The sequence below is a fragment of the Schistocerca piceifrons genome, chromosome 7 (assembly GCF_021461385.2).
Source record: "Schistocerca piceifrons isolate TAMUIC-IGC-003096 chromosome 7, iqSchPice1.1, whole genome shotgun sequence".
NCBI classification, from domain to species: Eukaryota; Metazoa; Arthropoda; class Insecta; order Orthoptera; family Acrididae; genus Schistocerca; species Schistocerca piceifrons.
In genome coordinates, this window is record NC_060144.1 from 318,921,998 (window position 1) to 318,949,163 (window position 27,166).

General features: G+C 41.1%; 1 protein-coding gene across 3 annotated transcripts in view; it reads right to left on the bottom strand.

Moving 5' to 3' along the window:
• The window catches only part of LOC124805106 (branched-chain-amino-acid aminotransferase, cytosolic), a 41,424-nt gene extending 14,695 nt beyond the window's left edge, over positions 1 to 26,729 (bottom strand). The window contains exons 1-5 of one of the 3 annotated variants that reach the window (XM_047265552.1): positions 26,379 to 26,729; positions 23,929 to 23,995; positions 12,043 to 12,252; positions 9,009 to 9,239; positions 5,963 to 6,151 (exon numbers count right to left, since the gene is read on the bottom strand). In XM_047265552.1, the coding sequence (XP_047121508.1) occupies positions 5,963 to 6,151; positions 9,009 to 9,239; positions 12,043 to 12,156 (534 nt within the window). In that variant the 5' untranslated portion in view covers positions 12,157 to 12,252; positions 23,929 to 23,995; positions 26,379 to 26,729. Of the gene's footprint in view, positions 1 to 5,962; positions 6,152 to 9,008; positions 9,240 to 12,042; positions 12,253 to 23,375; positions 23,487 to 23,928; positions 24,007 to 26,378 lie in introns of those variants that run through there. The other 2 variants (XM_047265551.1, XM_047265553.1) reach the window with 2 other exon arrangements.
• Between the last annotated feature and the right edge of the window lie 437 nt (positions 26,730 to 27,166).

Genomic DNA, 27,166 nt, shown 5'->3' on the forward strand with positions numbered 1-27,166 from the left:
AAAATTCAAGCTTTCGCAACAAATTGTTGCCTCATCAGGAAAGAGGGAAGGAGAGGGGAAGACGAAAGGAAGTGGGTTTTAAAGGAGAGGGTAAGGAGTCATTCCAATCCCGGGAGCGGAAAGACTTACCTTAGGGGGAAAAAAGGACAGGTATACACTCGCACACACGCACATATCCATCCACACATACAGACACAAGCAGACATATTTAAAGACAAAGAGTTTGGGCAGAGATGTCAGTCGAGGCAGAAGTGTAGAGGCAAAGAAGTTGTTGAAAGACAGGTGAGGTATGAGTGGCGGCAACTTGAAATTAGCGGAGATTGAGGCCTGGCGGATGACGAGAAGAGAGGATGTACTGAAGGGCAAGTTCCCATCTCCGGAGTTCGGATAGGTTGGTGTTGGTGGGAAGTATCCAGATAACCCGGACGGTGTAACACTGTGCCAAGATGTGCTGGCCGTGCACCAAGGCATGTTTAGCCACAGGGTGATCCTCATTACCAACAAACACTGTCTGCCTGTGTCCATTCATGCGAATGGACAGTTTGTTGCTGGTCATTCCCACATAGAATGCGTCACAGTGTAGGCAGGTCAGTTGGTAAATCACGTGGGTGCTTTCACACGTGGCTCTGCCTTTGATCGTGTACACCTTCCGGGTTACAGGACTGGAGTAGGTGGTGGTGGGAGGGTGCATGGGACAGGTTTTGCATCGGGGGCGGTTACAAGGATAGGAGCCAGAGGGTAGGGAAGGTGGTTTGGGGATTTCATAGGGATGAACTAACAGGTTACGAAGGTTAGGTGGACGGCGGAATGACACTCTTGGCGGAGTGGGGAGGATTTCATGAAGGATGGATCTCATTTCAGGGCAGGATTTGAGGAAGTCGTATCCCTGCTGGAGAGCCACATTCAGAGTCTGGTCCAGTCCCGGAAAGTATCCTGTCACAAGTGGGGCACTTTTGTGGTTCTTCTGTGGGGGATTCTGGGTTTGAGGGGACGAGGAAGTGGCTCTGGTTATTTGCTTCTGTACCAGGTCGGGAGGGTAGTTGCGGGATGCGAAAGCTGTTTTCAGGTTGTTGGTGTAATGATTCAGGGATTCCGGACTGGAGCAGATTCGTTTGCCACGAAGACCTAGGCTGTAGGGAAGGGACCGTTTGATGTGGAATGGGTGGCAGCTGTCATAATGGAGGTACTGTTGCTTGTTGGTGGGTTTGATGTGGACGGACGTGTGAAGTTGGCCATTGGACAGGTGGAGGTCAACGTCAAGGAAAGTGGCATGGGATTTGGAGTAGGACCAGGTGAAACTGATGGAACCAAAGGAGTTGAGGTTGGAGAGGAAATTCTGGAGTTCTTCTTCACTGTGAGTCCAGATCATGAAGATGTCATCAATAAATCTGTACCAAACTTTGGGTTGGCAGACTTGGGTAACCAAGAAGGCTTCCTCTAAGCGACCCATGAATAGGTTGGCGTACGAGGGGGCCATCCTGGTACCCATGGCTGTTCCCTTTAATTGTTGGTATGTCTGGCCTTCAAAAGTGAAGAAGTTGTGGGTCAGGATGAAGCTGGCTAAGGTGATGAGGAAAGAGGTTTTAGGTAGGGTGGCAGGTGATCGGCGTGAAAGGAAATGCTCCATCGCAGCGAGGCCCTGGACATGCGGAATATTTGTGTATAAGGACGTGGCATCAATGGTTACAAGGATGGTTTCCGGGGGTAACAGATTGGGTAAGGATTCCAGGCGTTCAAGGAAGTGGTTGGTGTCCTTGATGAAGGATGGGAGACTGCATGTAATGGGTTGAAGGTGTTGATCTACGTAGGCAGAGATACGTTCTGTTACAGAACGTATCTCTGCCTACGTAGATCAACACCTTCAACCCATTACATGCAGTCTCCCATCCTTCATCAAGGACACCAACCACTTCCTTGAACGCCTGGAATCCTTACCCAATCTGTTACCCCCGGAAACCATCCTTGTAACCATTGATGCCACGTCCTTATACACAAATATTCCGCATGTCCAGGGCCTCGCTGCGATGGAGCATTTCCTTTCACGCCGATCACCTGCCACCCTACCTAAAACCTCTTTCCTCATCACCTTAGCCAGCTTCATCCTGACCCACAACTTCTTCACTTTTGAAGGCCAGACATACCAACAATTAAAGGGAACAGCCATGGGTACCAGGATGGCCCCCTCGTACGCCAACCTATTCATGGGTCGCTTAGAGGAAGCCTTCTTGGTTACCCAAGTCTGCCAACCCAAAGTTTGGTACAGATTTATTGATGACATCTTCATGATCTGGACTCACAGTGAAGAAGAACTCCAGAATTTCCTCTCCAACCTCAACTCCTTTGGTTCCATCAGTTTCACCTGGTCCTACTCCAAATCCCATGCCACTTTCCTTGACGTTGACCTCCACCTGTCCAATGGCCAACTTCACACGTCCGTCCACATCAAACCCACCAACAAGCAACAGTACCTCCATTATGACAGCTGCCACCCATTCCACATCAAACGGTCCCTTCCCTACAGCCTAGGTCTTCGTGGCAAACGAATCTGCTCCAGTCCGGAATCCCTGAATCATTACACCAACAACCTGAAAACAGCTTTCGCATCCCGCAACTACCCTCCCGACCTGGTACAGAAGCAAATAACCAGAGCCACTTCCTCGTCCCCTCAAACCCAGAATCCCCCACAGAAGAACCACAAAAGTGCCCCACTTGTGACAGGATACTTTCCGGGACTGGACCAGACTCTGAATGTGGCTCTCCAGCAGGGATACGACTTCCTCAAATCCTGCCCTGAAATGAGATCCATCCTTCATGAAATCCTCCCCACTCCGCCAAGAGTGTCATTCCGCCGTCCACCTAACCTTCGTAACCTGTTAGTTCATCCCTATGAAATCCCCAAACCACCTTCCCTACCCTCTGGCTCCTATCCTTGTAACCGCCCCCGATGCAAAACCTGTCCCATGCACCCTCCCACCACCACCTACTCCAGTCCTGTAACCCGGAAGGTGTACACGATCAAAGGCAGAGCCACGTGTGAAAGCACCCACGTGATTTACCAACTGACCTGCCTACACTGTGACGCATTCTATGTGGGAATGACCAGCAACAAACTGTCCATTCGCATGAATGGACACAGGCAGACAGTGTTTGTTGGTAATGAGGATCACCCTGTGGCTAAACATGCCTTGGTGCACGGCCAGCACATCTTGGCACAGTGTTACACCGTCCGGGTTATCTGGATACTTCCCACCAACACCAACCTATCCGAACTCCGGAGATGGGAACTTGCCCTTCAGTACATCCTCTCTTCTCGTCATCCGCCAGGCCTCAATCTCCGCTAATTTCAAGTTGCCGCCACTCATACCTCACCTGTCTTTCAACAACTTCTTTGCCTCTACACTTCTGCCTCGACTGACATCTCTGCCCAAACTCTTTGTCTTTAAATATGTCTGCTTGTGTCTGTATGTGTGGATGGATATGTGCGTGTGTGCGAGTGTATACCTGTCCTTTTTTCCCCCTAAGGTAAGTCTTTCCGCTCCCGGGATTGGAATGACTCCTTACCCTCTCCTTTAAAACCCACTTCCTTTCGTCTTCCCCTCTCCTTCCCTCTTTCCTGATGAGGCAACAATTTGTTGCGAAAGCTTGAATTTTGTGTGTATGTTTGTGTTTGTTTGTGTGTCTATCGACCTGCCAGCGTTTTTGTTCGGTAAGTCACCTCATCTTTGTTGAAATATCTTTTTTAGTACATTTGTAAGTTCTGCCACTAAAGAATACCAAAAAGAGTTTTGTTAGAGATGAGACAACACACACACACACACACACACACACACACACACACAGTTATGTAGGAGTTACACACATGTATATAATGGCAGTGTTTTTGACCAACATGTGAGCCACAATTAAGCAGGTGCATATAAATCACTTAGTTCCATTCTTATTACATGCTACTTCTTTGTGAAATAAATATCAACTCCAAATGTTCTATGTCTTGCATTTGGTGGTGGTGGTCCATGTATAAAAAAATGGCAGCTTATTTGCTGAAGTATCTCAGGGAACTGACTGTTACTAAAAATTACACAGTCAAGTGGCTACTTATGTAAGTGCATGTCTTATGTAGTTCCAGTAATTCTTTTGCTATGATCAAAATTAAAGAGAACAGCATGGACACACTTTACTTTAAATTCTGTAAGTAAATTTTGTAAATTTTCAATTTTACTTTTGTTGTGACTTGGCAAGACAGCCAAGTCACTATGAGAGGAAGCCGAAAGGCACGCGCTTAAGCTCACGCAGGCTGGCGCGAGGTCTGGAACAGTTAAGGGAATTAATAGTAGCAAATAAAGTACGTAGTTAATGTAATACTTCACTTTAATTCATAATTGGAGAACATCGCTCTTGACGGTACACGTTTTATAATTTCAATATTAACTGGTAATGGCGCCTTGCTAGGTTGTAGCAAATGACGTAGCTGAAGGCTATGCTAACTATCGTCTTGGCAAATGAGAGCGTATTTGTCAGTGAACCTTTCCTAGCAAAGTCGGCTGTACAACTGGGCGAGTGCCAGGACGTCTCTCTAGACCTGCCGTGTGGTGGCGCTCGGTCTGCAATCACTGACAGTGGCGACACGCGGGTCCAACGTATACTAACGGACCGCGGCCGATTTAAAGGCTACCACCTAGCAAGTGTGGTGTCTGGCGGTGACACCACAACTTTCTTTTGCATTCTCATTCACACTTGCAAATGGTACATTTTACTGTACTAGACTAACAAGCAGATATATAGCTTTTAACTGACTCACAAAAGGTAGAGGCAGCAAACAGCCTGCCATTATTACACGAACAACAATAACAAAAATGTTAATTAATGGAAGAAAAGATGTAGTCTTTGCATGTGATCAGGAACATTTAAACATTTACAAGCACAAAACAAATTAACTATAGCATGAACTATCTGCATCTTATGTGGTGAGATAAGTGTGTTAGGTAAATGCTTTAGACTACGTTAAATCCTCACACTTGCCGAGTAGCAAAACAACAGAAGGAAAAATTTTTAAAAAGTTTAGCTTGTGTGTATCGATTTATGTACAGGGTTGTTATAATTAAAATTTCACTACTTGAGAGGGACCTCCCATGAAAAATAAATCATTGAAAGAAACACATTTATTTTCCACAAGAGATGGTAACAGTTTCTAGTTGCGTAACATGTTTACCTTTCAAGTTACACACACTGCACAATGTGACGACCATCTGCATCCATGACAGCCTGGAATAGCACTAGAGATACCATTTCACAACTGTTTACAGCACTTTTTGGACAGTGGACTATGGAGCTTTCAGCTATCAAGACTCAGCTCATGCACTGCTTGAAGATCGCAAATTGCATCCAGCATTCTCAGCCATGGCACATGGCAATAGTAACTTTTTTAATAATTTATGGCACAATTTGCCATCAGCCCCCCCCCCCCCCCCCCCCAGGAGCAATTCCCAAACTGCCAATTAGTTCGAACTTCCAAATCATGTTCTTCAACCTCAGTGTGGAAAAGAGGACTCCTTCATATTTCTTTAACGCATCAACACTTCTGAAGAGCAACAGCATTATTGCTGTTGTTTTGATAAAACAACTTTATGAGTAAAGCCCTGCTCATCTTGTCCAGATGCATGTTGACTTCTGCAACAGTAATGCACACTGATAATTGAGTTTCAACCTTAAGTCGCTGTACCATTACTGGCGCCTAATGGCAAATCATGACACTAACACTACTAACAATGCAAATCCTGCAGTGCACAGACTGAACATCATTCCTACAAAATTGGGTACTCATACAATAATTAGTTTTCTGTCTCCACTGACTCAAGTTGTAAAAGTTTAATTATAACTAGCCTTTAAATTAGGAAAGACAGTCAAACACTTAAACAAAATACAATATTAATTCTGATCATTTCATGTCAGTAAAGAAACTAACCTGAACTTGCAGCGTGGGACCATAATTGGAGCCTACTTTCTTATCACCAACACCACCTGGCCAAGCACGAGTGTATTTAGGGTCAGCCAGTAACGAAACTGCTTTACTGTCAGGACCAAAATAGCTACCCACTGGGCACATGATGGCATACAAAAGTGCAGATGTTGAAGTGGCAACTCCCAGTGTAGGCTATCATCAAAAAATTACAAAATGGAATTAGAATTTTTATTACAAACATTATAGACATATGAGTAGTGTGTCTTGCTGCAAGAGGTTACTTATTTGGCAATATACAGAAAATAAGTATTACAATGAAGCATTGTAATACAAAACATTCTGTTGGCTTTTCGAAGCAGGGCAGAAGAGTTGGCACAATACAACAGTCTTCTATCAATCATATAACATTTTTTGTCAAAACTGGTCTACACCTGATATTATTTTTCTTACACTGTTATTTTTACAACATTCTCTCGTATTAATTGTTTCATCGATAAATGTAATATTGTGAAAGTAAAAAAGATTACTATTGATTTCCATGCCCAGACTCGATACTTTACTAGCATTACTTTTCTGGTACATTGAGCAGAGGCGCAGTGACCAAAGAGAGAAATAATATCAAAAAGCACACATAGTAATTGTTTGTTTATAAAATATGTGATGACTAGCTGAAAGTTTCATCATCATAATCGTGGAGGTGTTTACAAAATAATTCCACTGGTCCCCCCCCCCCCCCTCCCGAGTTACGTATCGTTCATATTTTACAAACGAAACAAATGAAGTTTACTTGTAAACAAAAAGGATGGACTGGCTAGCACCACATATTCAAAAATTCAAGTGATCTATTATTTCTATTATTTTGATAATGTTCTGAATGTGGCATTCATGGGTAATGGGCAGGTTTTACATGTTGTAAAAATGGATTGTTACCATACGGAACATAGCACCTGAAGTATCAAGTGCATACTTGAGGTTTCTGTTTAGCAGAGCTTTGACAAAGAGAGGGGTTACTATGCTGCATAAACTCAACAAAAATTTCAATGTACACACGCACTGATGTCTAGCAATCACATACAGGGTTCGGGAAAAGCTTTCAGTGGGCAGTTTCGGATGTCAATTTGAAGAGTGCACTCACATTTGGCAGTTTCAGATTCTAATCAGTTGAGAGTGTGAGGCAGTAAAGACAAAAGCTAGACATCTGTAAGAACTGTTAGCGGGCAAAAACACCTTCAAAGTCATCAGTGGAAAAAGTTAGCCGGCTGAGGACACAAGCATAGCTAGGCTGCATGATTAATGAAGTCTGCACTAATGTAAAGTTCTCAGTAACAATGGAGATACCTAACTGATTCATGTAATTGGTTTTAGGATACTAAAAGCACTGAAGAATATAAGTGTGAAATGTGAAAATATAGTCTACAAGACTGATACATTTAAAATGAGCGCCATCATGTTTTGCTTCTCGGACAAGGAAAATCTGACAAATAAGTAAGGTCAGACTGATTTATGGTCACAATCCTGAGATGTGAACTTCGTATTTACACCATGAAGATAGGCCAGTGACATTCTCCAAAGCAGTCCATCCAATATTCTTAACGTCAGCCCTCAGATAACAGTTGGAGAAGAGTGGATTCACAATGTGCTCTTACTCACAGTTGCTTCACTTCACTTCAAAGAGACTGTAACAACTCCATTTACAAAGAAATCAAGTGGTGACAGGAGTGAATATTAGTGAACGAGTTCAATAAGTCACTATCGCAAAATACTGACAAATTATTAATGGAGAATTGAAAATACTGGTAGAAACTAACCTCAGGGAACATCAGTTAGGATTCCAGTGAAATTTAAGACCACGCAAGATGATACCGACCCCTAAAACTTATCTTAGAAGATAGACTACATTTATAGCATTTGAAAAGGTTTACATGGATGCACTTTTTGAAATTCTGAAGCTAGCAGAGACAAAATACAAGGAGCAAAAGCTTATCCAGAATTTTCACAGAAACCTGATTGCAGTTATAAGAGCCAAAGGATATAGAGGGACAACAGTGGCTGAGAAATGAATGACACAGGGTTGTAGCCTATCCCTAAATTATGCAATTTGCACACTGAGCAAACTGTGAGGGATATGAAGCAAAAATTTAAAAATGGAATTAAAGTTCCATGATAAGAAATAAAAACTGCAACATTTGCTGATGACATCAGAGATGACGAAGGACTAGAAAGAGCAGTTGAATGGAATGGATGGTGACGGAAAGATGTTATAAAATGAACAGCAATTAAAGTACAATAAAGGTAATGGAGTGTAGACGAGTTAAATGAAACAAGGTTGTAAGAATTAAATTATGAGTAGCACACGAGTTTTACTATTTGGTCACAAAAATAAATAATAGTGGAGGAAGTAGAAAGAATATAAAATGCAGACTAGCAATAGCAAGAAAAGCATTCACAAAAAGAGGAAGTTGTTAACATCTAATATAAATTTAAGTGTTAGGAAGGTTTTCTGAGGGTATTTGTCAGTATTGCATGGAAGTGAAACGTACACAATACGCAGTTCAGACAAGAACAGAATAGAAGCTTTCAAAGTGTGGTGCTATGGAAGAACACAAGATTAGATGGGTAGATCAAACAACTAGAACAAAGGTACCAAATCAAAGTTGGGGAAAAAAGATATTTACAGCACAACTTGACTAAAAGAAACGATCAACTAATAGGACACATCCTAAAGCACCAAAGATTAGTTAATTTGGCAATCACAGAATGAGGGGGTGGGGGAGGGAGGTGGGGAGGGGGAGTACAAATTGTGGAGGAGGACCTACACATGAATACAGCAAGTACGTTAAAATGAACATAGGTTGCAGTTATTATGCACAGATGAAGAGACTTATATAGGTTAGACTACCATGGAGAGCTGCAGCAAACCAGTTTTTGGACAGAAGGCCATAACAACTCAACCTATTATTGCACTAAACACAAAGAAAAATAAGCAAAGGCATAACAATTAAGATGGCGAAAGATTTTATATTTTATTTAAGTATGAATAGCTACTTACATCAATGCCTATAATTGTTGGACGGATGTATAAACTTGATGCCTCAGAGTGTGGAACCCACTCCTGGTCTATAAGAATCAGACGACACAAACATCTGATCAATTCATCACCATCAAATGTTGGTAAACTTGTACGAGCTGCTGAACCATTCATACGACGCATATTGAGATCTGGTCTAAATAATCTAATTTTATCATCAACTCCACGATATGCCTTCATACCTTCAAAGACCTGGAAGAAAGAGTGCTTTCAAGTTGTAAGAACTGTGGTGTTACATTAAGAATATTAATTAATTTACAACTGAATGACTCAAACTACTTTCACATGCACATTTCCTTAATGCAGAAGACTTAAGATTTCTAGATCTAGACAATTCTACCAAATCTTATTGAGGGGAGGAGTAAATTGTAGCTTCCTCTGATAGCCAACAAGAAAGGAAAAGACAAAAGGCAGGAATACAAGAAAGATAGAAAGTACAGAACAGTTGTATCAGCTATGGTGCATATCCCTGATTGCCTGTGTGTCAAAGTTTGCCCACATCTTCTTGTGGTTGAGGATGTTAGCTGAAATTGCCTGTTTTGGAGGCTTTGCATCCCACCTGCCCTTTTATATAACCATCTAAAATTACTACAGTGGATTCGCAAAGTCTTTCTGCAGTGGTGAGCTCCATGTGTCTCACCTTGCAGGGCAAGTGAGATTAGCAGCACATTCACGTCACTTTGTAACCTAGGGGCTGGGATTCATTGACAGCGGCTGCAGTTATATTGGGAGATGGGATTCAACATTACTACTATTAAAACAAGAAGTTAATTACTTACATTAATTACAATTAAATACACTGTCCTCACCAACTCCTCTTTCTTGAAGGCACAGTTCAACATGTTTACATTTACTTGAGAACACCTTTACTAACATTTCATATGTAATTGAATGTAGGTAATCAATTATCGCTGTCTTTAGTTCATCTGTTGTCTTTGGGTTATTTTGATACACAAATGTTTTAGCCGCACCCCAAAGGAAATAGCTGAACAGAGGTAGATCTGGTGAGCATGGGGGCCAGAGACCTTTCCATCTCCATAGATTTCATCTAAAAGCTGTAGCAACTGGCAGCAGCATTGTCTCAATGGAAAAATGAACGATTGATCTGATTTTCAGTCATCAGGGCACTAAATGGATAAATTATCTGGGAACAACAGAAATTGTAAATGGAAGTAGTATTGAAAAAGATCAGTCCTATAATTCGCGCTCCTGTTATGGCAATCCACAAAATTTTTTCTGTGAGCAATGGTGTTTCTCTGAAGACATGTGTATTGTTGGATGACCAAATTCACGAATTTTTTGTATTAATGTAGCCAGACAGGTAAAACTAAGCCTCATCAGTGAAAAAGGTGTGATCTAAAACATTAATTCCATTTCAGTTAACTCGCTGAAACCATTCACAATATGCTATTCATTTCTCATGGGACACTCAAATAAATTGTCACACAGCAGTAATTCTATCCAGATAAATCCCCAGTTCTTTCGTTACAGCCTTATGTACTGTCATAAGATGGACTTCAGGTTCCTGCAATAATTCCTCACTGATTTTGTTGAATTCTGCACACAATGTCCAAAATGTCTCCAAGCTTCCATTCTGTTCAAATTGTGTGCCTTCCAGTTTGTTGTGCATCATGAACTGAACCTGTTATTTGGAATTTGTAATTAAATAATGTACAATGTCACAATGTGGACATCTCAAAGCAGGAAAATGCAATCTAAATTGCCACCTCACATGCTCCACAAAGTTCCCTCCTGCAACTCAGCTTACATAAGATCTAGACAATAACACAGCTAACTGCTACAACACACATACAACACAACTACCCATACCCAACCACTGTAGGTCCACAGAACACACACAGGTGAGACTTGTATGTGCTGCCAACCTTACTCTCCCCACAAGGCATGGCATGCGAGGCACGCCACTGTGGACAGACTTTATGGACAAATGGTGCAATGTACATTCAGCAAAATGTGGCAGGATGAAAGATGAGAAAGCTTGCAAATTATGTAGTCCGTCACTTGTCTATCTCTCTTGTTCTAATTATATAAGCAAAAATCAATCTACAGCCAAGCCTCAAGACTAAAACAAATTGTAAATATAAAGCTAAGGATGAGATACACTGAATTATACCAGATGAAACTCAACATCTGAACCACAATATTCTCTCTAAGAGGCTCCAACAATAGGAGACGTGAATTTTAAAATTTTACCAGTGAAGTGGACAGTCAATGAAGTTTTGCACTTGCAATCAACATAAATAACATCACTGCACAATATTTCAACTGGGCATCTGCAATCATCCTCAAGTGAGTCATCTAAGACTAATGAAGGCATTCACCTTCCTGCAATTTATTAGCACACTGTTTGTATTCCGTGTGTGCATTAAGACCGTGGTGACTGTACTACTGTATACTACTGTTGTATGAAATACTCCATAAGATGTGAGATGAGAATAAGTAGTTAAAGATATAAAGTCAACAACACATGTGGAAACCAAATTCATTAGATCAACATCATAAATATTTCACTCACAGGACTAAGCAAGAAAGAGATATTACCAGTAGCCTCAAAATTTTGCTGCAACTGAAGAAATATAGGAAAATCAGCAAAATGTCAGACATGACATGGTGCATCTACAGGATGCAATGGGCAATGGAAATCCAGTCAATAAGGAGCAGATAGAAAAAAAAAAGGACAAGAAAAAATGCCCATCTCCCACCTCAAAATATCGTAAAAAGTAAATGGGTATAAGCCAGTGATTTTGCAAATAATACCTACATTTTATTTACTTTTAATAAAATTTACATTCATTAAAGCAGGTACTATTGAGAGTGGCAATATTATATTGAATGCTGGTAAACCAATGTACAATAACTGTTATGGAATGATATCATTACAAATATTTTGTAAGCACAGTAAACATTTGAAGACTTTTTGTGATCAACGTGACAAATTTTTAAACAAATAAGCAAACTTAAGTATTGTACTAACCTCGATGGCATAATGCAAAACTTTAGCAGCTGGATGTAATACGAGATTCTCCATAGGTGTAATTTCTGGTTTCTGCCATCCACCCAATGATGCATGGTATGCAACCTTCAGCATATGATCAGTAAAATGTTTGCCAAACTGAAGTTCACTAACATCTGGTTTAGAATGCAGTTCATCAGGTGATGCCAACCTCACAGACAAGTCTGAAAACTTAGGAAAAAAAAGTATCTTCAAATAATTATCAGCAAGATAAAACACACACACACACACACACACACACACACACACACACACACAGATTATATGAGACATCCACAAACTTTAACAATTGCTGGAATGACACCTGTCAACATGGCTGTTTGTGTTTGAAAGGGTTCAAATTACATAGTTTAACAGTCAGCTAACAGATGGGCTTGTTGGAGAAATAGCAAAAACCAGTCAAGAAATGTATGGACTACACTGTGCATTCCCATTTCTGCTCTCTCTCTTCACTTTCAGTTTCTTTACTACTTTCTTAACCCAATTTACTTACTAATCAGCCTGTCTATCCCAATTAACAATTTAACTCACCAAATGGTGAATATCAGCTTTTCTTCACTTGTAATTCAGGTACTTTAATTTGTTGGAAGTGAATAAAAACCAGTTACCAACTATGAAAACTGGTCAGTGTACTGGATCAACAGATACACATTAGACAGGATGAGAATTAATAACAGTAATACACATCAGCTGAGACTCTAACAACTTAGAATTGGCAGAGAATAGCTCATCACAAAATTAGAGAGGTCTTTTGTCCTGTGTTGACAGATTTTCCAGTTTGACACTGCTTGATGCTGTTGGAAGCCAGTTAGGGCACTCCAAGACCGGAAACCAGAGACATAAAGCATGTGGCAACCATACACCGTAGCATGTAGGTTACATGAGGTAAACATTAACAGGAGTGGCATGCTAATGCAGATTCTCAGGGCAGTTGTCTCAGGGTAGATGTTTCAATTTAGAAAATTAATTGGTTACTCCAAACACCTTTTATATACCATTGTACGGTGCCACACAGCACATGTTAGAAACAGGTATGTCTTAGCATTGCAACAAGCATAGAGAGCAGCAACATCAGTGGATTCACACAGTTAGAGTGACATGGCAAATGAGTAAAACTGCCAGAACAGTGATCCCCACTCCAGAAGGGGTGACATAAAATACTGTTGTTGCTAGCCATACTATGACAAGCAGTGATATTTAGTTTTCAGCGGAATGCTGTAGGTATCAAACATGGAATTTGTAGTGCAAAGGCCAGGAACATGCCAACTTACATAATAGGAGTAGGAGGCAGACCTGAACATGTTTGGCCAGAGGTGCCATGGTGGCATGAAGCCACATGTCAGATTAGCCAATGCCTATAAAGTACCAGTGGAATGGTGAGCCAACGGGAGAACAGATCCTTAACAGAATGTATATTTTTACATTCAGAGCAGTTATGTCAGAACATTTTGGGTACCAACTTGATGTCACTCAATGCCAGCTTTGCCCAAGATTCGATTCAAGTCTGTTTTCTCACATGAAATGCTGCTCAAAAGTTTGTGCTTTATGATGAAGCTAGTGATTGCTACTTCTGTTAGCTATTACCTCTCAGAGTCAGACACAAACTTCTGCCACCCCAACATTAAAATCCTTGCTTTTTCTAGCACTTACAAATAACCTTCACTGTAGTACATTAGTCTGAATGCAATAAACAAGTTTTACTTGGATCACTGCAATTCCTACAAGTATCTTATTGAGTCCCAAAATCCGCACCTCTCATATGTGCCCTGCAACTGTTTGGTGCTGATCTGAGTGATCATCGGTCCTTATTGGAAATTTGTCTTTCTTCAGTTGCTCTTAACCGCTCCAAAATACCACACTGACCTGAACCCACCACTCCCCCCCCCCCCCCCCCCCCCCCAACTCCTTTTTTTTGTTTAAGTTCTCATACACTTCATCTATTCTATGTCACAATGTGACACCTCATATTTCACAAGAAAGCAACATGCAAGCAATTTATTATTGGTAGCTTCTCCTCAGGACAGTTTTAATTTTTGACTAGAGGAACTAAAGGTCAAGAATGAATATTAAACAATTTTTACGATAAGCAACTTACACCTTACTGTATAAGCAGAAGTTCACAGGAATACTTTTAATACATGACTGTCAATCTCTATACATGCATTACAACTTAACCCACTGATGGTACTCTAGGTTCCAAATATTTTAGTCTCTCAGCTTGCACAGGTTGTTTTGGTTTTGTTTTGTTTTAGGGCGCAAAAACAACTAAGGTCACATGGGCCCGTGTTGGAGCCTTAGAACAATAATACAAAAAAGGATTTAAAAGCGATTACATGGTAAGCCCAATCAATGAAAGGAAAGAGAGCTAAGAACAAGGACTTCCCCTTGGAGACAGGTCCACAAAATATGCCATAGAGACAATGGATATCCTGAACTAAAGATTAAATATCCTTTGCCATATTGCTACGATGGATAAAAAGTAAAACACGGTCGACAGCCTGCGCATTGTTTGCTAAAATGGCTGGTAACTCAGACGGCAAATGTGCATGAGAAAGAAGGTGGTTAAAAAATGGCATTCGGTCAGGAAATGGCGAACTGTCAAAGATTGATGACAATGAGCACAAAGTGCTGGGGGATCACCACTTAACAAATGGTGATGGCTAAAACAACAGTGCCCAATAGACAACCTAAATAAAATGATGTCCTTGTGATGGCCAAGCTGCTGGGAGAGATTTAATTGCTCAGTACTTGTTCCCATGAAGGGAAGACCAGTGGTGATGCCACAGTGACATCACCTGCTGACAGATGGCAAAACTGAGATCATCAGAAGGTATGGAAGGACTAGCGGGCCGAAGTAGGAGAACTGCAGTCTTGGCAGCAGTGTCAGCAGTCCTGTTTCCCATCAGACCAATATGACTGGGAACCCACATAAACATCACAGTGGTTTCCTTAAGAGTGGGTGAGTAGAAGCTTTCTTGGATCTGTTGCACTAAGGGATGATCTGTTTACAGCACACAGAGGCTCTGAAGGGCACTGGGGGAATCAGAGCAGAGGACACAATTGAAAAGCCTGTGTCACCAAATGTACTGCACGGCCTGATACAGTGCAAAAAGCTCTGCTGTAAATACTGAGCAGTGTTCTGGAAACCAATGCCGAAATCATTGGTGCCAATGATGAAGGCACACCTGACACCACGGTAAGTCCGAAAGCCATCAATGTATGCAAAGGTACCATCGCTAAGCTATGTGAAACTTACAGTGATAGATCAAACCTAGAGTAGTTTCCTTAGGAAGTGAATGAAGTCCAAGGTGAACACAGGCCGCTGCACTAAGTCAAGGTGGTGAAGGGTTCACATCCATTGGAAAAGTGGCAGGTAGCATGAAGTTAAGCTGCTGGAGCAAAAGCCAAATGCGAACGCCAGGAGATAAGAGAAGAGCAATGTGCCCCGTACTGGCGGTCAAAGGAGTAAAGCTGTAAAGACAGTGGAAGAAACCCTTTGCACCATTGGAAATTCATACAAATGGTTTTGCCAGTGGAAAAGTGAAAACCATTGTCACTGCTCCATGAGTAAAGGTGATTGAGACAAGTCCGTAGAGAACTTCAATAGATCGCAAAATTGTCAACAAAAAGTGAGCTGGAGATGGCCGTCAGAAGACAGGCCATAATACGGTTAATGGCTATAGCACAGAGGACAACGCTCACGACAGAGCCCTAAGGCACCCCATTCTCCTAGATAAAGATGTCCAACAAGGCAGAATCCACACATGCTTTGAAAACTCTGTCTTTTAAAAATTCCTGAAGGTAATGAGGCAGGCAGCCTTGAAAGCCCCACATTTAGAGATTTCAAAGGATATCAGTCCTCCAGCAGACGTTGTAGGCTTTCTCCAAACCAAAAAATGCGGCCACAGTCTGGTACTTCCACAGAAAACCATTCAAGTCACAGATTGACAAAGTGATGAGGTGGTCAACTGCAACTGTGCAGTGGTTAGTAAATTGCAAGACTCTCAAGCCACCATTCCAGCCAGGCACAAATCATATGTTCAATCATCTTGCATACACAGCTGATGAGATAAATGGTGCAGTAGCTTGAAGGAAGATGTTTTGTCCTTACTGGGCTTGGGTATGGAAGGGCATGACAGTGGCTTCGCACCAGCACCTGGAAAACATGCCATCTGCCCACAAGCAATTGTATGTATGAAGGAAAAAGTGTCTCCCACAAGAGAAAGGGGTTGCAACATATGAATGTTAACTTCTTCCAGCCCAGGGATGGAAGAGATCAAGATGAAGTGAGAGCATGATCTAGCTCCCTCATAGTAAGAATTCACAATTTTGTGAGGAGAAGGGTATGATCTGAGCTTCCTCCACTCATTTCCAATGGAGGAAGGCTGGGTGATAGTGGTTGGAACTTGAAATCTCCACAAGATGGCAGGGTAAGGTGCTGGATATAGTAATAGGGTCCACAATGACATCACCTGCTATGGTCAGTCTGGAAATTGGGGAACAGATCTCAGTCCCAGAGAGCCTTTGGAGGTTGGTGCACATGATGGAAGGGGGAGTGGAACTGTTAAAAGCACAAGTAAATGAAATTCAGTTAGCTCTATTGCTATCCCTAAGAATGCGACAACGCTGCACACACATCTGTTTATAACGAATACTGTTTACCATCGTAGGATGATAGTTAAAATCGCACAGAGAATGTCTCCAAACGTGAATTGCATCACAGCACACCTCAATACACCAAGGGATGGGTAACAGCTTGGTAAAGATGAAGTGAGAGGGATGGAACATTATACAGTGGTAAGAATAATATTTGCATGTTATTCTACTTGGTCATCACAACTGGGGAAACATTGTTCACAGAAGGTCGCCAGGGAGGAGTAAAGCCTCTAGTCAGCCTTACAAAGCTGTCAACTGGGTTTCACGTATGTGGGGTTTGAGTCAGCAAACGGATAGCACATGGGAAATGGACACTTGAGAACATGGAAGAGAGAATGGACCATTTCAAACAAGGGGAAAGCTGGAGAGGGCAGAATGAGAGGTCCAAATGTGATTAGGTGTGTGTGTGGAGTCTGAAAGGAACATGGGGACGTCAGTTTTAAGGCAGATGAGGTTGAGTCGATTGAGCAGGTCAGGCAAGAGAACAACTCTCCAACAGGTTTTGGAAGAGCCCCAAAGGGGATGGTGAGCACTGAAATCACCAAGCAGCAAAAAGGGGAGAAGGAGTTCACCAATAAGCTGGAGAAAATCTGCCCTGTTGATGCTGAATGACAAAGGGATGTACTCATTGCAAAGAGAAAAGGTGAAGTGAGGAAGGAAAATGCGGATTGCAACAGCCTGCAGCTGGGAGTTCAGTGAGATGCAAATTGAAATGCTGTCCCCAGGGGTGGGAGGGAGGAGGTCAAATTGGACTGGAAATAAATGCTAGAGGTCAAAGTGGGTGGGAGGATGCAATTTCGTTTTCTGGAGGCAGAACACAAGTGGACGCTGATGCCAAGAGCAGGCATATTTCCTCCTTGTTGGATCTATTGCAGTGAATGTTCCATTGGAGGAGAGTCATGATGGGGAAAGGGGAGGAGGGAAAAAATATAGAGTTGTCACCTAAGCAGCTGCTGAGTGCCAGCTTCCCAAGACACACTGCTACAGGGCACAGACGCTGGAGGATTCTGTTCCATCAGAGCTACAGAGGTGATGGCACTTTCTCTGGGTTTAGCCTGCAGATTCCAGGGCAGAAAAACAATTGGTGGTGCGCACCAGTGAAATGGAGATTGGCTCGGTGATGGTATTCACAGCAACCCAGTTGAAAGAATCTCCGAGTCAGCAATGGAGAAGACAATTTGTCTTTGACTTCTTAGAGCCTTTGCGACTGGTAGATGAACACTCAGATGTTTGATGGCTGGAGGGACGCAAGAAGTCTTCGCGGGAGTATTCCTTCTGTCCTTTCTGGCTGTGTAGCAGGTGATTTTGCTGTCGAGGTGAACATATCGTCACTTGTTGCACAGGTGGAGGGGGAGGAGACAGGGATACTACCATGACACTGGGTAATTTTATAACTGCAGTCCTGAATTTGAGGTCACAAGTCCTTTGTTAAGTGAGGCATAGCAAGAATGGTACTGTAAGTGACAGATGGTAAAAAGCAGGGCTTTCGTCTAGCCAATAGCTTGCAAGCAACAGGGTAAGGCACTTCCTCCTTCACTGGGATCTCTTGGATGGCCCGCTCATCAAGATACATGGAACATTCACAGGATGAGGCTGCATGGTCGCCACTGCAATTGATACAGCGAGGAAGAGAAGGTAGGCAGTCACTGTCATGAACATCCCTACCAAAAGTAACACGTTTGGCCGTGTTTTGACAGGACATTTGAGTGTGATTGCAACATTGACAATGGTAGCAGCACATCAAATTTGGAGCATATCGTCAGACTGTGATGACTTCATAGCTTGCTCTGATCTTTGATGGAAGCACTATTCTGTCAAACACGAGAAAAAGAGTGCGTGTAAGCACTAAGGTTGCATCCATCTTTTTCTTTACCCTATGGACTGCTGTGACATCCTGATTGGAGAAGTACATTTGAATTTCTCTCTCGGTAAGACCATCAAGCGGCCTTGTGTAAATAATACCACATGAAGAATTCAACATTTGATGGCCCTCAACATGAATAGGATGGCTAAGAAGGAGCAAAGCTGCAACCAGTTGTTGTGCTTGAAAATCACAATTGGTCTCCAAAAGCAAAGCGCCATTATGTAAACAAGAGCAGGATTTCCCAGTGTTTGCAATTGCATCAACACCTTTCTGAGTAAAAGAACGATTAACCGTAGAAAAGGACTGATCATCTTCAGTATGTGATACCATGAGAAACCGAGGTGCAGCTAGGAGATTCTTGAAATGTTTAGCCTCATTCAGTTTATGTTTATGAGACATAGTCCAAGATGGCGATCGACTCACTGTGAGAAAATCTCCCATCATTGCCAGTGTCTTTGATGACGTGCTCCTTCCAACTGGGGGCCACTTCCCCTCTCCTCCCACCTCAGAGGGTAACTCACCTACCTTAGGTGGCTGTTCACACCTCACGTCACACTTCCCGACTTCCTGGCAGAGGAATCGATTGGAAATTTGGGGCAGTGACAGCTCAGGTGGTACGTATGAACCCTACCTGTCGACTCAGGGTGGGGAATTCTGCATTACTCAATCACCTGTGATGTGTCAGACATGCGTGCTGGCCTTCAGGAGTGCACAGCAAGGAAGAATAAACAGCAAGGAACCTCAAACACAGAAGCGGAGGAAGGATAGGAGATGGAGAAAGAAAGAAACAAAGAAAGAAAAAAAACCAGCATGGAAAGTGAGAAGGTGCTGCAAACACCAGGGCCTCATGGTAGCCATGCATGAACTCACCAAAGAGTGGTGAACCCCCTTGAGGGCACAGGTTGTTTTATAAGGGCATAACTGTTGATCCACCAGAAATACCCACACTGTTACCTTAGAAGTGTATACCAGGCAAGTCAACAGAAATGAGCTTCATGACGAAATTTCTAACACACAATCCAACACCACTTCCTCAAATTTTATTTTGAAAATTATTCATTGTCAAGAACTTTGTCCAGTTCACTGTGACTTGAATGACACAGTTCATTGTAAGTTTCTATCCTTGGTTATAGGTTTCTACCAACAAGGATGGTACCTTTTCTGAGAGTTTTTATGCTTATTTGGCTTCCTAGGCACTGCATCCTCCTAAACAATCGATTAAAAATACACAGACGGAAAAAAAAATCTGCAACACCAAAAAGTAACTAATGTAGAGCAATGTCATTTCACGACTTTATTTGTGTAGGTAACATATTTATTTGATTAACATTGCAAAATCACGGGTTGATGTAAGTGCTAGTTAAGCCATTGCAAATGTGAAATGCTGGTACATTAATAAGCAGTGTAACCACCAGAATGTTGAATGTAAGTACACAGATGTGCATGCATTGTGTTGTAAAGGTGCCGGAAGTCAGTATGTGGGATGGGGTCCCATACTTGTTGCACCTGATCAGTAATTACAGGGATGGATAATGCTGTTTGTGGATGATGCTGGAGCTGCTATTCAATGATGTCCCATATGTGCTCGATTGGACACAGATCTGGTGAGCGAGCAGGCAAAGACAACATCCTGACACACTGTAGAGCATGACTGATTACAATAGTGTTATGTTGCCAAAGAGTTATCCTGTTGGAAAGCACAACCTGGAATGCTATTCATAAGTGGCAGCATAACAGGTTGAATCACCAGACTGACATACAATTTTACAGTCAGGGTGCATGGGATAACCATGAGAGTGCTCCTGTTGTCATATTAAATTGCACCCCAGACAATAACTCTAGTATGTATAGCACGCAGACAGGCTGGGTGCAGATCCACAACTGGTCTCCTCCTAACAACACACTGCCATCTCTGGCACTGAGGCAGAACCAGCTTTCATCATAAAATACAACATATCTCACTTGACACCATTGAAGTCACAAATGGTGGTGGTTTGGGGTCGGTGGAATGCGTGATCCAGGGCATATGGTTCAGAGTTGCCCTTAGGTAACCGATTTGCAACAATTCAAGGTTTCACCATGGTGCCAAGTGCTGCTCAAATTGCTGCTGCAGGTGTAGTATGATGCACCAGGGCCATATACCAAACAAGATGGTCTTTCCTTTTAGCAGCGCCATGCGACAGTCTGGAGCCAGTCTTCTTGTAACCCTATATTCTCATAACCACCACTGCCAGCAATCATATACAGTCACTACATGCCTGGCAAGTCCTTCTGCAACATTGCAGAAAGAACATTCAGCTCCTTATAGACCTATTACACAACTTTGTTCAAAGTCGAGTGAGGTGTTGACAATGGTGTCTATGTCGCCTTAAAAGCACCTTGACTTACATCAGCTCACCAAGCCCAATGTCAAAGGTAAGTAACTCTCATGATAGTTATGGCATTTATTTAAAGTAAGCCTGAATTTCATCCTCATAGTGGCGTTACTAGCGCCATTCTTAAGTGACCGGCGTGACATTTAAATAGACATCATCCTTCAGATGTAAAAACACCTACCAACTTTTGTTTAGGTTGCAACGACTCTTTGTTGCTGTTACAGTTTTTTTCTGTCAGTGTATGTCTAAATTCCTGTGATGGGGAATGCTAAATCTCCAATGATATGTCATGAACAGTAAACAATAATAAACACCATGGAAACATCGCAGAAACTGGAAAATTCATTTACAACCATTGGTTATTTTACTCAAAATATTCAGTTTAAAGTCCTCTGCTGTCCATATAATTTTGATCTAGAAATCTGGGACTCCTTGCACCGCACTTGTTGATCACTGCAGGTAGGTGCACAAAGACGGTTTGACAAGTCTGGTGAAAAAGCAAGGAAAATATGCTTGCTTCGTAAATAATTCATCTTACATCTCAACGGTCTCCATTGAGGGGTATACATTTGGTCCAGTAATCCTGCTTTTTCATCCCATCAGAAAACTAGGTGCTGTCAAGCTCTGGGAAATACTCGTTGACTGCAACTATCACTTCCTAATTTGATGAAAGTTACTTCCCAGCGAGCCAAAGTTTCAAGTTAGGGAACAAGAAGAAGTCACTTAGGGCTAAGTCTCATGAACAGGGTGGATGAGAAGCCAATTTAAAGTCCAGTTCATGCACTTTTGTTGTTGCTGATGTGTGGGATAATGCATTATCCTAGTGAAAGAGCACTGTGTCGCATGCCAACCTTGGTCTGTTTTCAGCCAGCACACATTCCAAATAATCCAACAATGAAGCATATGGGGTCCAGTTATGGTTCTATCTTTTTCCGAATAATCTATAAGGACCATTTCTTGGGAATCCCAAAAAACTGCCCATCATCTAACCAGGTGACAAAAATGGACTTTTCTTTCTTCAGAGCACTTTCACCAGCATTTTTCCATTGTTCTGACAGCCGTTTTGAGTCTGCTGTGTAATGATGGCTCTAGGTTTCATCAACAATCACAAATTGGATCAGAAAGTCTTGTGGACTGCAACTACACATTGCCAGAAATTGTGTGGAAATGTTGTGCAAGATGCACTTCTGCTCAACTGTGAGCAATTGTCACACCCACCTTGCAACAACTTCTTCATAGCCAATTCTCCATGCAGAATATCATGCACTCCTTCAGATGAGATACTTACAGTCTCAGTAATCTCACAAATCTTTATTCAGCAGTCTTGCAGTACCATACCATGGATTTTGTCAATGGTTTCTGTTGTTGTAATCTCAGTTGGATAGCCGGAGAACATTTCATTTTCAGTGCTTGTCCAACCATGTTTAAATTCATTACTCCAAAAGCAACTGGTCTTCAATGATGATGTAGCATCTGCATGAACTTAATCCCTGTTTCAATTTGTGCATCAGTCCAACCCTTCACAGGAAAATGTTTAATAACAGCATGAAGCTCTGTTTTCTCAGTTTTCAATTGCAGCCAACACACTGACCAATTCAAAAGATTGTCAATGATGAACCATATACTTTACATTGTTGAAATTCTTTATATGATTCATGAAATAATCAAGCTTTCCAACCATGAAAGCACAACAAAAATGTTTCATTCTCTTGAAAATTTACCAGGCTTATCAAACCACCCTCCTATGAAAAGATAAAACTTATTTTTATTTAATTGCAATATTAGGTATGTTATTCTTTTAAATTATATCTGAGACAAGTTTCTAAAGAAAAAATAGTCTATGGAATTGAAGCTAGTATCAAACTTCAGTTTCATCTGCAAGCCACAGAAAATTTAAAAATTTTATCATTATACCATCATACATAACATTTCAAATTTTAGATTAACTGCTGTGAATGAGTTAGTCTTATATGATAATATCAATAATAAAACATCAAAATAAGAGCAAAAATACAATGGCATAAGTCCGCTGAACTCCCAGCACCACTCATGTTCTTTGCATATACTCAGAATGATTTTCAACACTGGTAAAAAGAAGAGGGAGGGGTAAAACAGAGAGAGCATCTCAACAAATGTCAGTAGTGGGTTTTCTTGAGAATGACACCGATATGAAAATTTTATGAGCATGTTATTAACATTCAGGGTTTTGCATGCTGCAGGAATGCATTAATCACACATACAACCATCTCCACCAGCATTGCTAACATCGTTTGCAATATATGTGTAATGGAAGGCTTTCTAAATGCCAAAAGGAGACTTTTCTTCCAATTCAGTCCACACAAAATTTTGTAAATGTTACTCTACTGAGTCACTACTTCTAAAGCCAAATAATGACTTACTATTGTTCTCTGTGTGTGTTTATGCAATGTAGTCCTCTGACCCTACTGAATTTACTTAGGCCTACTTGCACACCATTTTTCTCTTTAGATGAACATCCTTGGATACTGTGGAGCTACTCAAAGAAAAACATGAAATAAGTAGATAACTAGGGCTTACAGACTGCTTTTAGCTCTTTATCTCATTGGCCTCACTGCGCAGGCAATTACACACGAGTGATAAGCCGCACTGTGTTGCAATCAATATTCCAGTAATTTATGTGTGATGTATAAAGCCCCACCAAGACTGAATGTGGTATTTCTATGAAATGCATTACCTTCTTATAAATTGTCATTTATCTCAAAGATACATTTGTCCGATATGATTTCTGCAAGCAAGGAGCACAGTATGACTCCATGTGCATCAGTGGCAAAATTTGCACTTTATCATGTTTGCAGCCACAGAAACATAATGGATGGCTGTTACAACTTATCAGAGCAGTAATAACAGCGTACTTTCTAGTGATCCTGAAAAGTGGCAAACAAAAGAAACAAATTCAGCATATAAAATATTTACCTTGAAAGTATGATGCACTTTTAAAGACAACCTCCGAACTGATTTCACCTGGCTGTGGATGAGATTTCTGGAAAGAAACTACAAACACAATTAGTTATAAATCTGAATAGAGCACATAAAAGAGTTAAATAACAAGTGCAGTTAAGCATATCTGTCAGAGTCAAACTTATAAATTTTCATAATACTGAAAATGCAAAATAAGTGAATATTATATACAAAAGCGTGAAATAATGCCATTAATAAATTAGCAGCAAATGCTCATGGTTTGTGAATGAGTGTGTTTTCTACTTCAGGAGAAGGCCTTTTGTCCAAAAGCTTAATGCTAGCAGTCTTTTCGTTGTACCTGTCTGTTACTCAGTTTCTTCTTTATATGCTGAGTGGCAATCAGTCTCTTGCATAATACCACCATTAAAATTTTTTAAATACTTTGAAAGATACTAAAGCAATTTACACTTCCGCACTACAGTTTCGCAACACATTATGCAAACTATTACTGTTTCACAGTATGTACAATGGAAGACAGTATACAGCATTTCAATCGGTTATAGGCCTAATGCTTTTTTGTATTAAATAAGCACTAAGAATACACAACATCCCATACATTGTTTCCAAAGGAACTGTATGTGAGAAAATTAAAATAATTATGCTAACGAAAGAGGAAGAATCCCTAATACATGGTACAATGAGAAGTTCCCTGTGCTATGCACTTGAAAATGTGTGTAGTGTACAGATTTAAATATATTAGCAACACACTTAATTATGGCACACAAACTTCACAGAAAAATAACTTGTCTGAACTCAGCATAAAGGTTTTCAGATTCAATTACTTATACTGTTTGACAGTGTAATTTAGTTGACTTTTTTGTCTTGTTAAAGATGCCTATTCAAAAGGCCACTGCAGAATGTATGTTCAAAGCAAAAATGTAGGCAGCCTACTAGAACTACTAAAATTAAAGATAAATGTTTCTAAATACCAAAAATGGAAATAGAAATGGGCAAGAAAACTACCCTTACTCAAAAGCCATTTAAAATCATTCAAATTAAATGCAAGAGCTACGGATATTACAAATCAACAGTTCATTCTTTTGTGAGTGAAAGAAAATGTAGGCCTAATGCAAAAGATGCAGTGCATGATCAATGACTAACTTTCACCGTCACTTCGCATAAACCTTGCGCTACACTGTTTTTAACAGCTTTCCCAACTTGCTTCTGTTGCATCCATTGGTCTTTCAGCTCAGCAATGAAAAAGTACTTTCCCTTTCCTGTGCAATCTTTAAAACTGATATAAAAACCAAAATTTCAGAAAGTGCAATGTCATCGAATAGATATGATGCCCTCCTTTTAAGACAAAGATCAGAATCTCTATGAGAAATTAATGACGTCATAATGGAATCTCTCTCTGTATCTGTTTCCACTTCACACTGACAATGGATAGTACAATTGCTACATACAGCTTTGAATGGAATGGAGACTAATGCATTCATTTAAATTGTGAATAAACGATTTCACATTTAGACTGCCAATTTTTTTGAGTGCTACAACTGATCTTTGATCCAAAATCAGTCTATTGGACCTGTTCCAACCACTGAAAAAATGCTAGCAGTACAGTTTGAAATAATAATCTTCCATTGTGTCTCACTGAAATTTGTATCACAGACAACAGCCCATACGAGATTAGAAACTTTAAACGTAATGCTTTGGTAGAACAGCGTGAAGTCACAATGAAGTGGAAATAACTAGTTCTATTTTTAAAAACCATTACCAACCAACACAATTCAGAGACATACACTGAGACTTGTGATCTGGCAGCAGTCTTATTAATGGAGAACTACTGAGGGCTGGATCACTACAGCAAGCATAAGTTTATTTGTACATAAGCACTTTCATTAGTTGCCCTCCCACGTTCCCTGCGTGCCTAGAGATTGGCAAGGATGATATGGGCTGTTAAGTTAAATATGGCTGTATGAGGATAGTTGCCACAAAAATTTATTTGATGATGTATTTATAGCGTGCGCTCACAGAGCCATGAAGGACCTATAGTGCTGAATCATTCACTCACTTCACCAGATATCAACAAGGAGCTAAATACATCTGGACATACATAAATGATGTATGCCCATGGCGAATACATACGAGATTATCAGAAAACACACACACACACACACACACACACACACATAACATACAAACGGGCGTCCAGTATATCCCATCAAGGAAGAGTGCCGGAGATATTTGGAATTAAAATACCACGGACACACAAAATAGTGTCTTAAAGTCGTCCACTCTGAACACAGTTCCTGGTTTATTACGGAAGACACCAAAATTCGACCTTTAGTTCCATGATGATACTATTTCACCTGCAAACTCCACCAGTACACACAGCAATTACGCTAGCAAAACAAAAATAACCTACTCATTTCTTCTAAACAAAAGATGTTTCGCATACACACCTTACGTAGTAACAATAGCTGCGAAAAATGTGTAAGCCGTGCCATTTCAATCCCGTTTACACAAGTATCACTTTAACACGATCAACAAAACGAAGACGGAATGTTGTTAATTGGTTGCCTCGGCACAACGAACAGATTGTCTTGGTAATACTCTTTACGTCTTTGGAACATAATAAGTGTTTAAAACGCACTGTCACCTCTGTATCACATTCATATTATTTTAAGTCAGCTGGTCCACAGTTACTGCGTTTACACTAACTTCTAAACAGACGCGCGCTCCGTAGCTTACTAACACGCATTCACTTTGCGAGCGCTTTCCCTCGTGCGACGCTATACTGTCTGATGAACACTACAGGGCCACCAACATAAGCTAGCGAATGGTGCATCTCCGGCCTACGTTATGCTGCCAACAGAAGCAAAAACGACTTATCTCTAACGTGACATCATATCAACAAATGCGAAACAAACAGTCTTACGAAACATGTCGGGTTGCTCAATTTGTGCGTTAATCTGTGAGACTTCGGCAGTGAAACCCACTCTGTTTGTCTTATTGTCTGCCTGTTGATTCTCAGTGTCATTTCCAACCTGTTCAGCGTTGAGCGATGCTTCTTCCTCGTCTTTTCGAATGCAGCATTGAATTTTTGCACCTTGTGAAATAATGTCAGCTTTACAAAGAGTCATTAAACTTAGGATCCCTTCGTAATATGTAATGATGAACGTTATCTTTCTGAAAGCCCAAGCCATTGAAAGGAGAAACCTAAAAGAACCCAATAGCAAAAAATAACAGT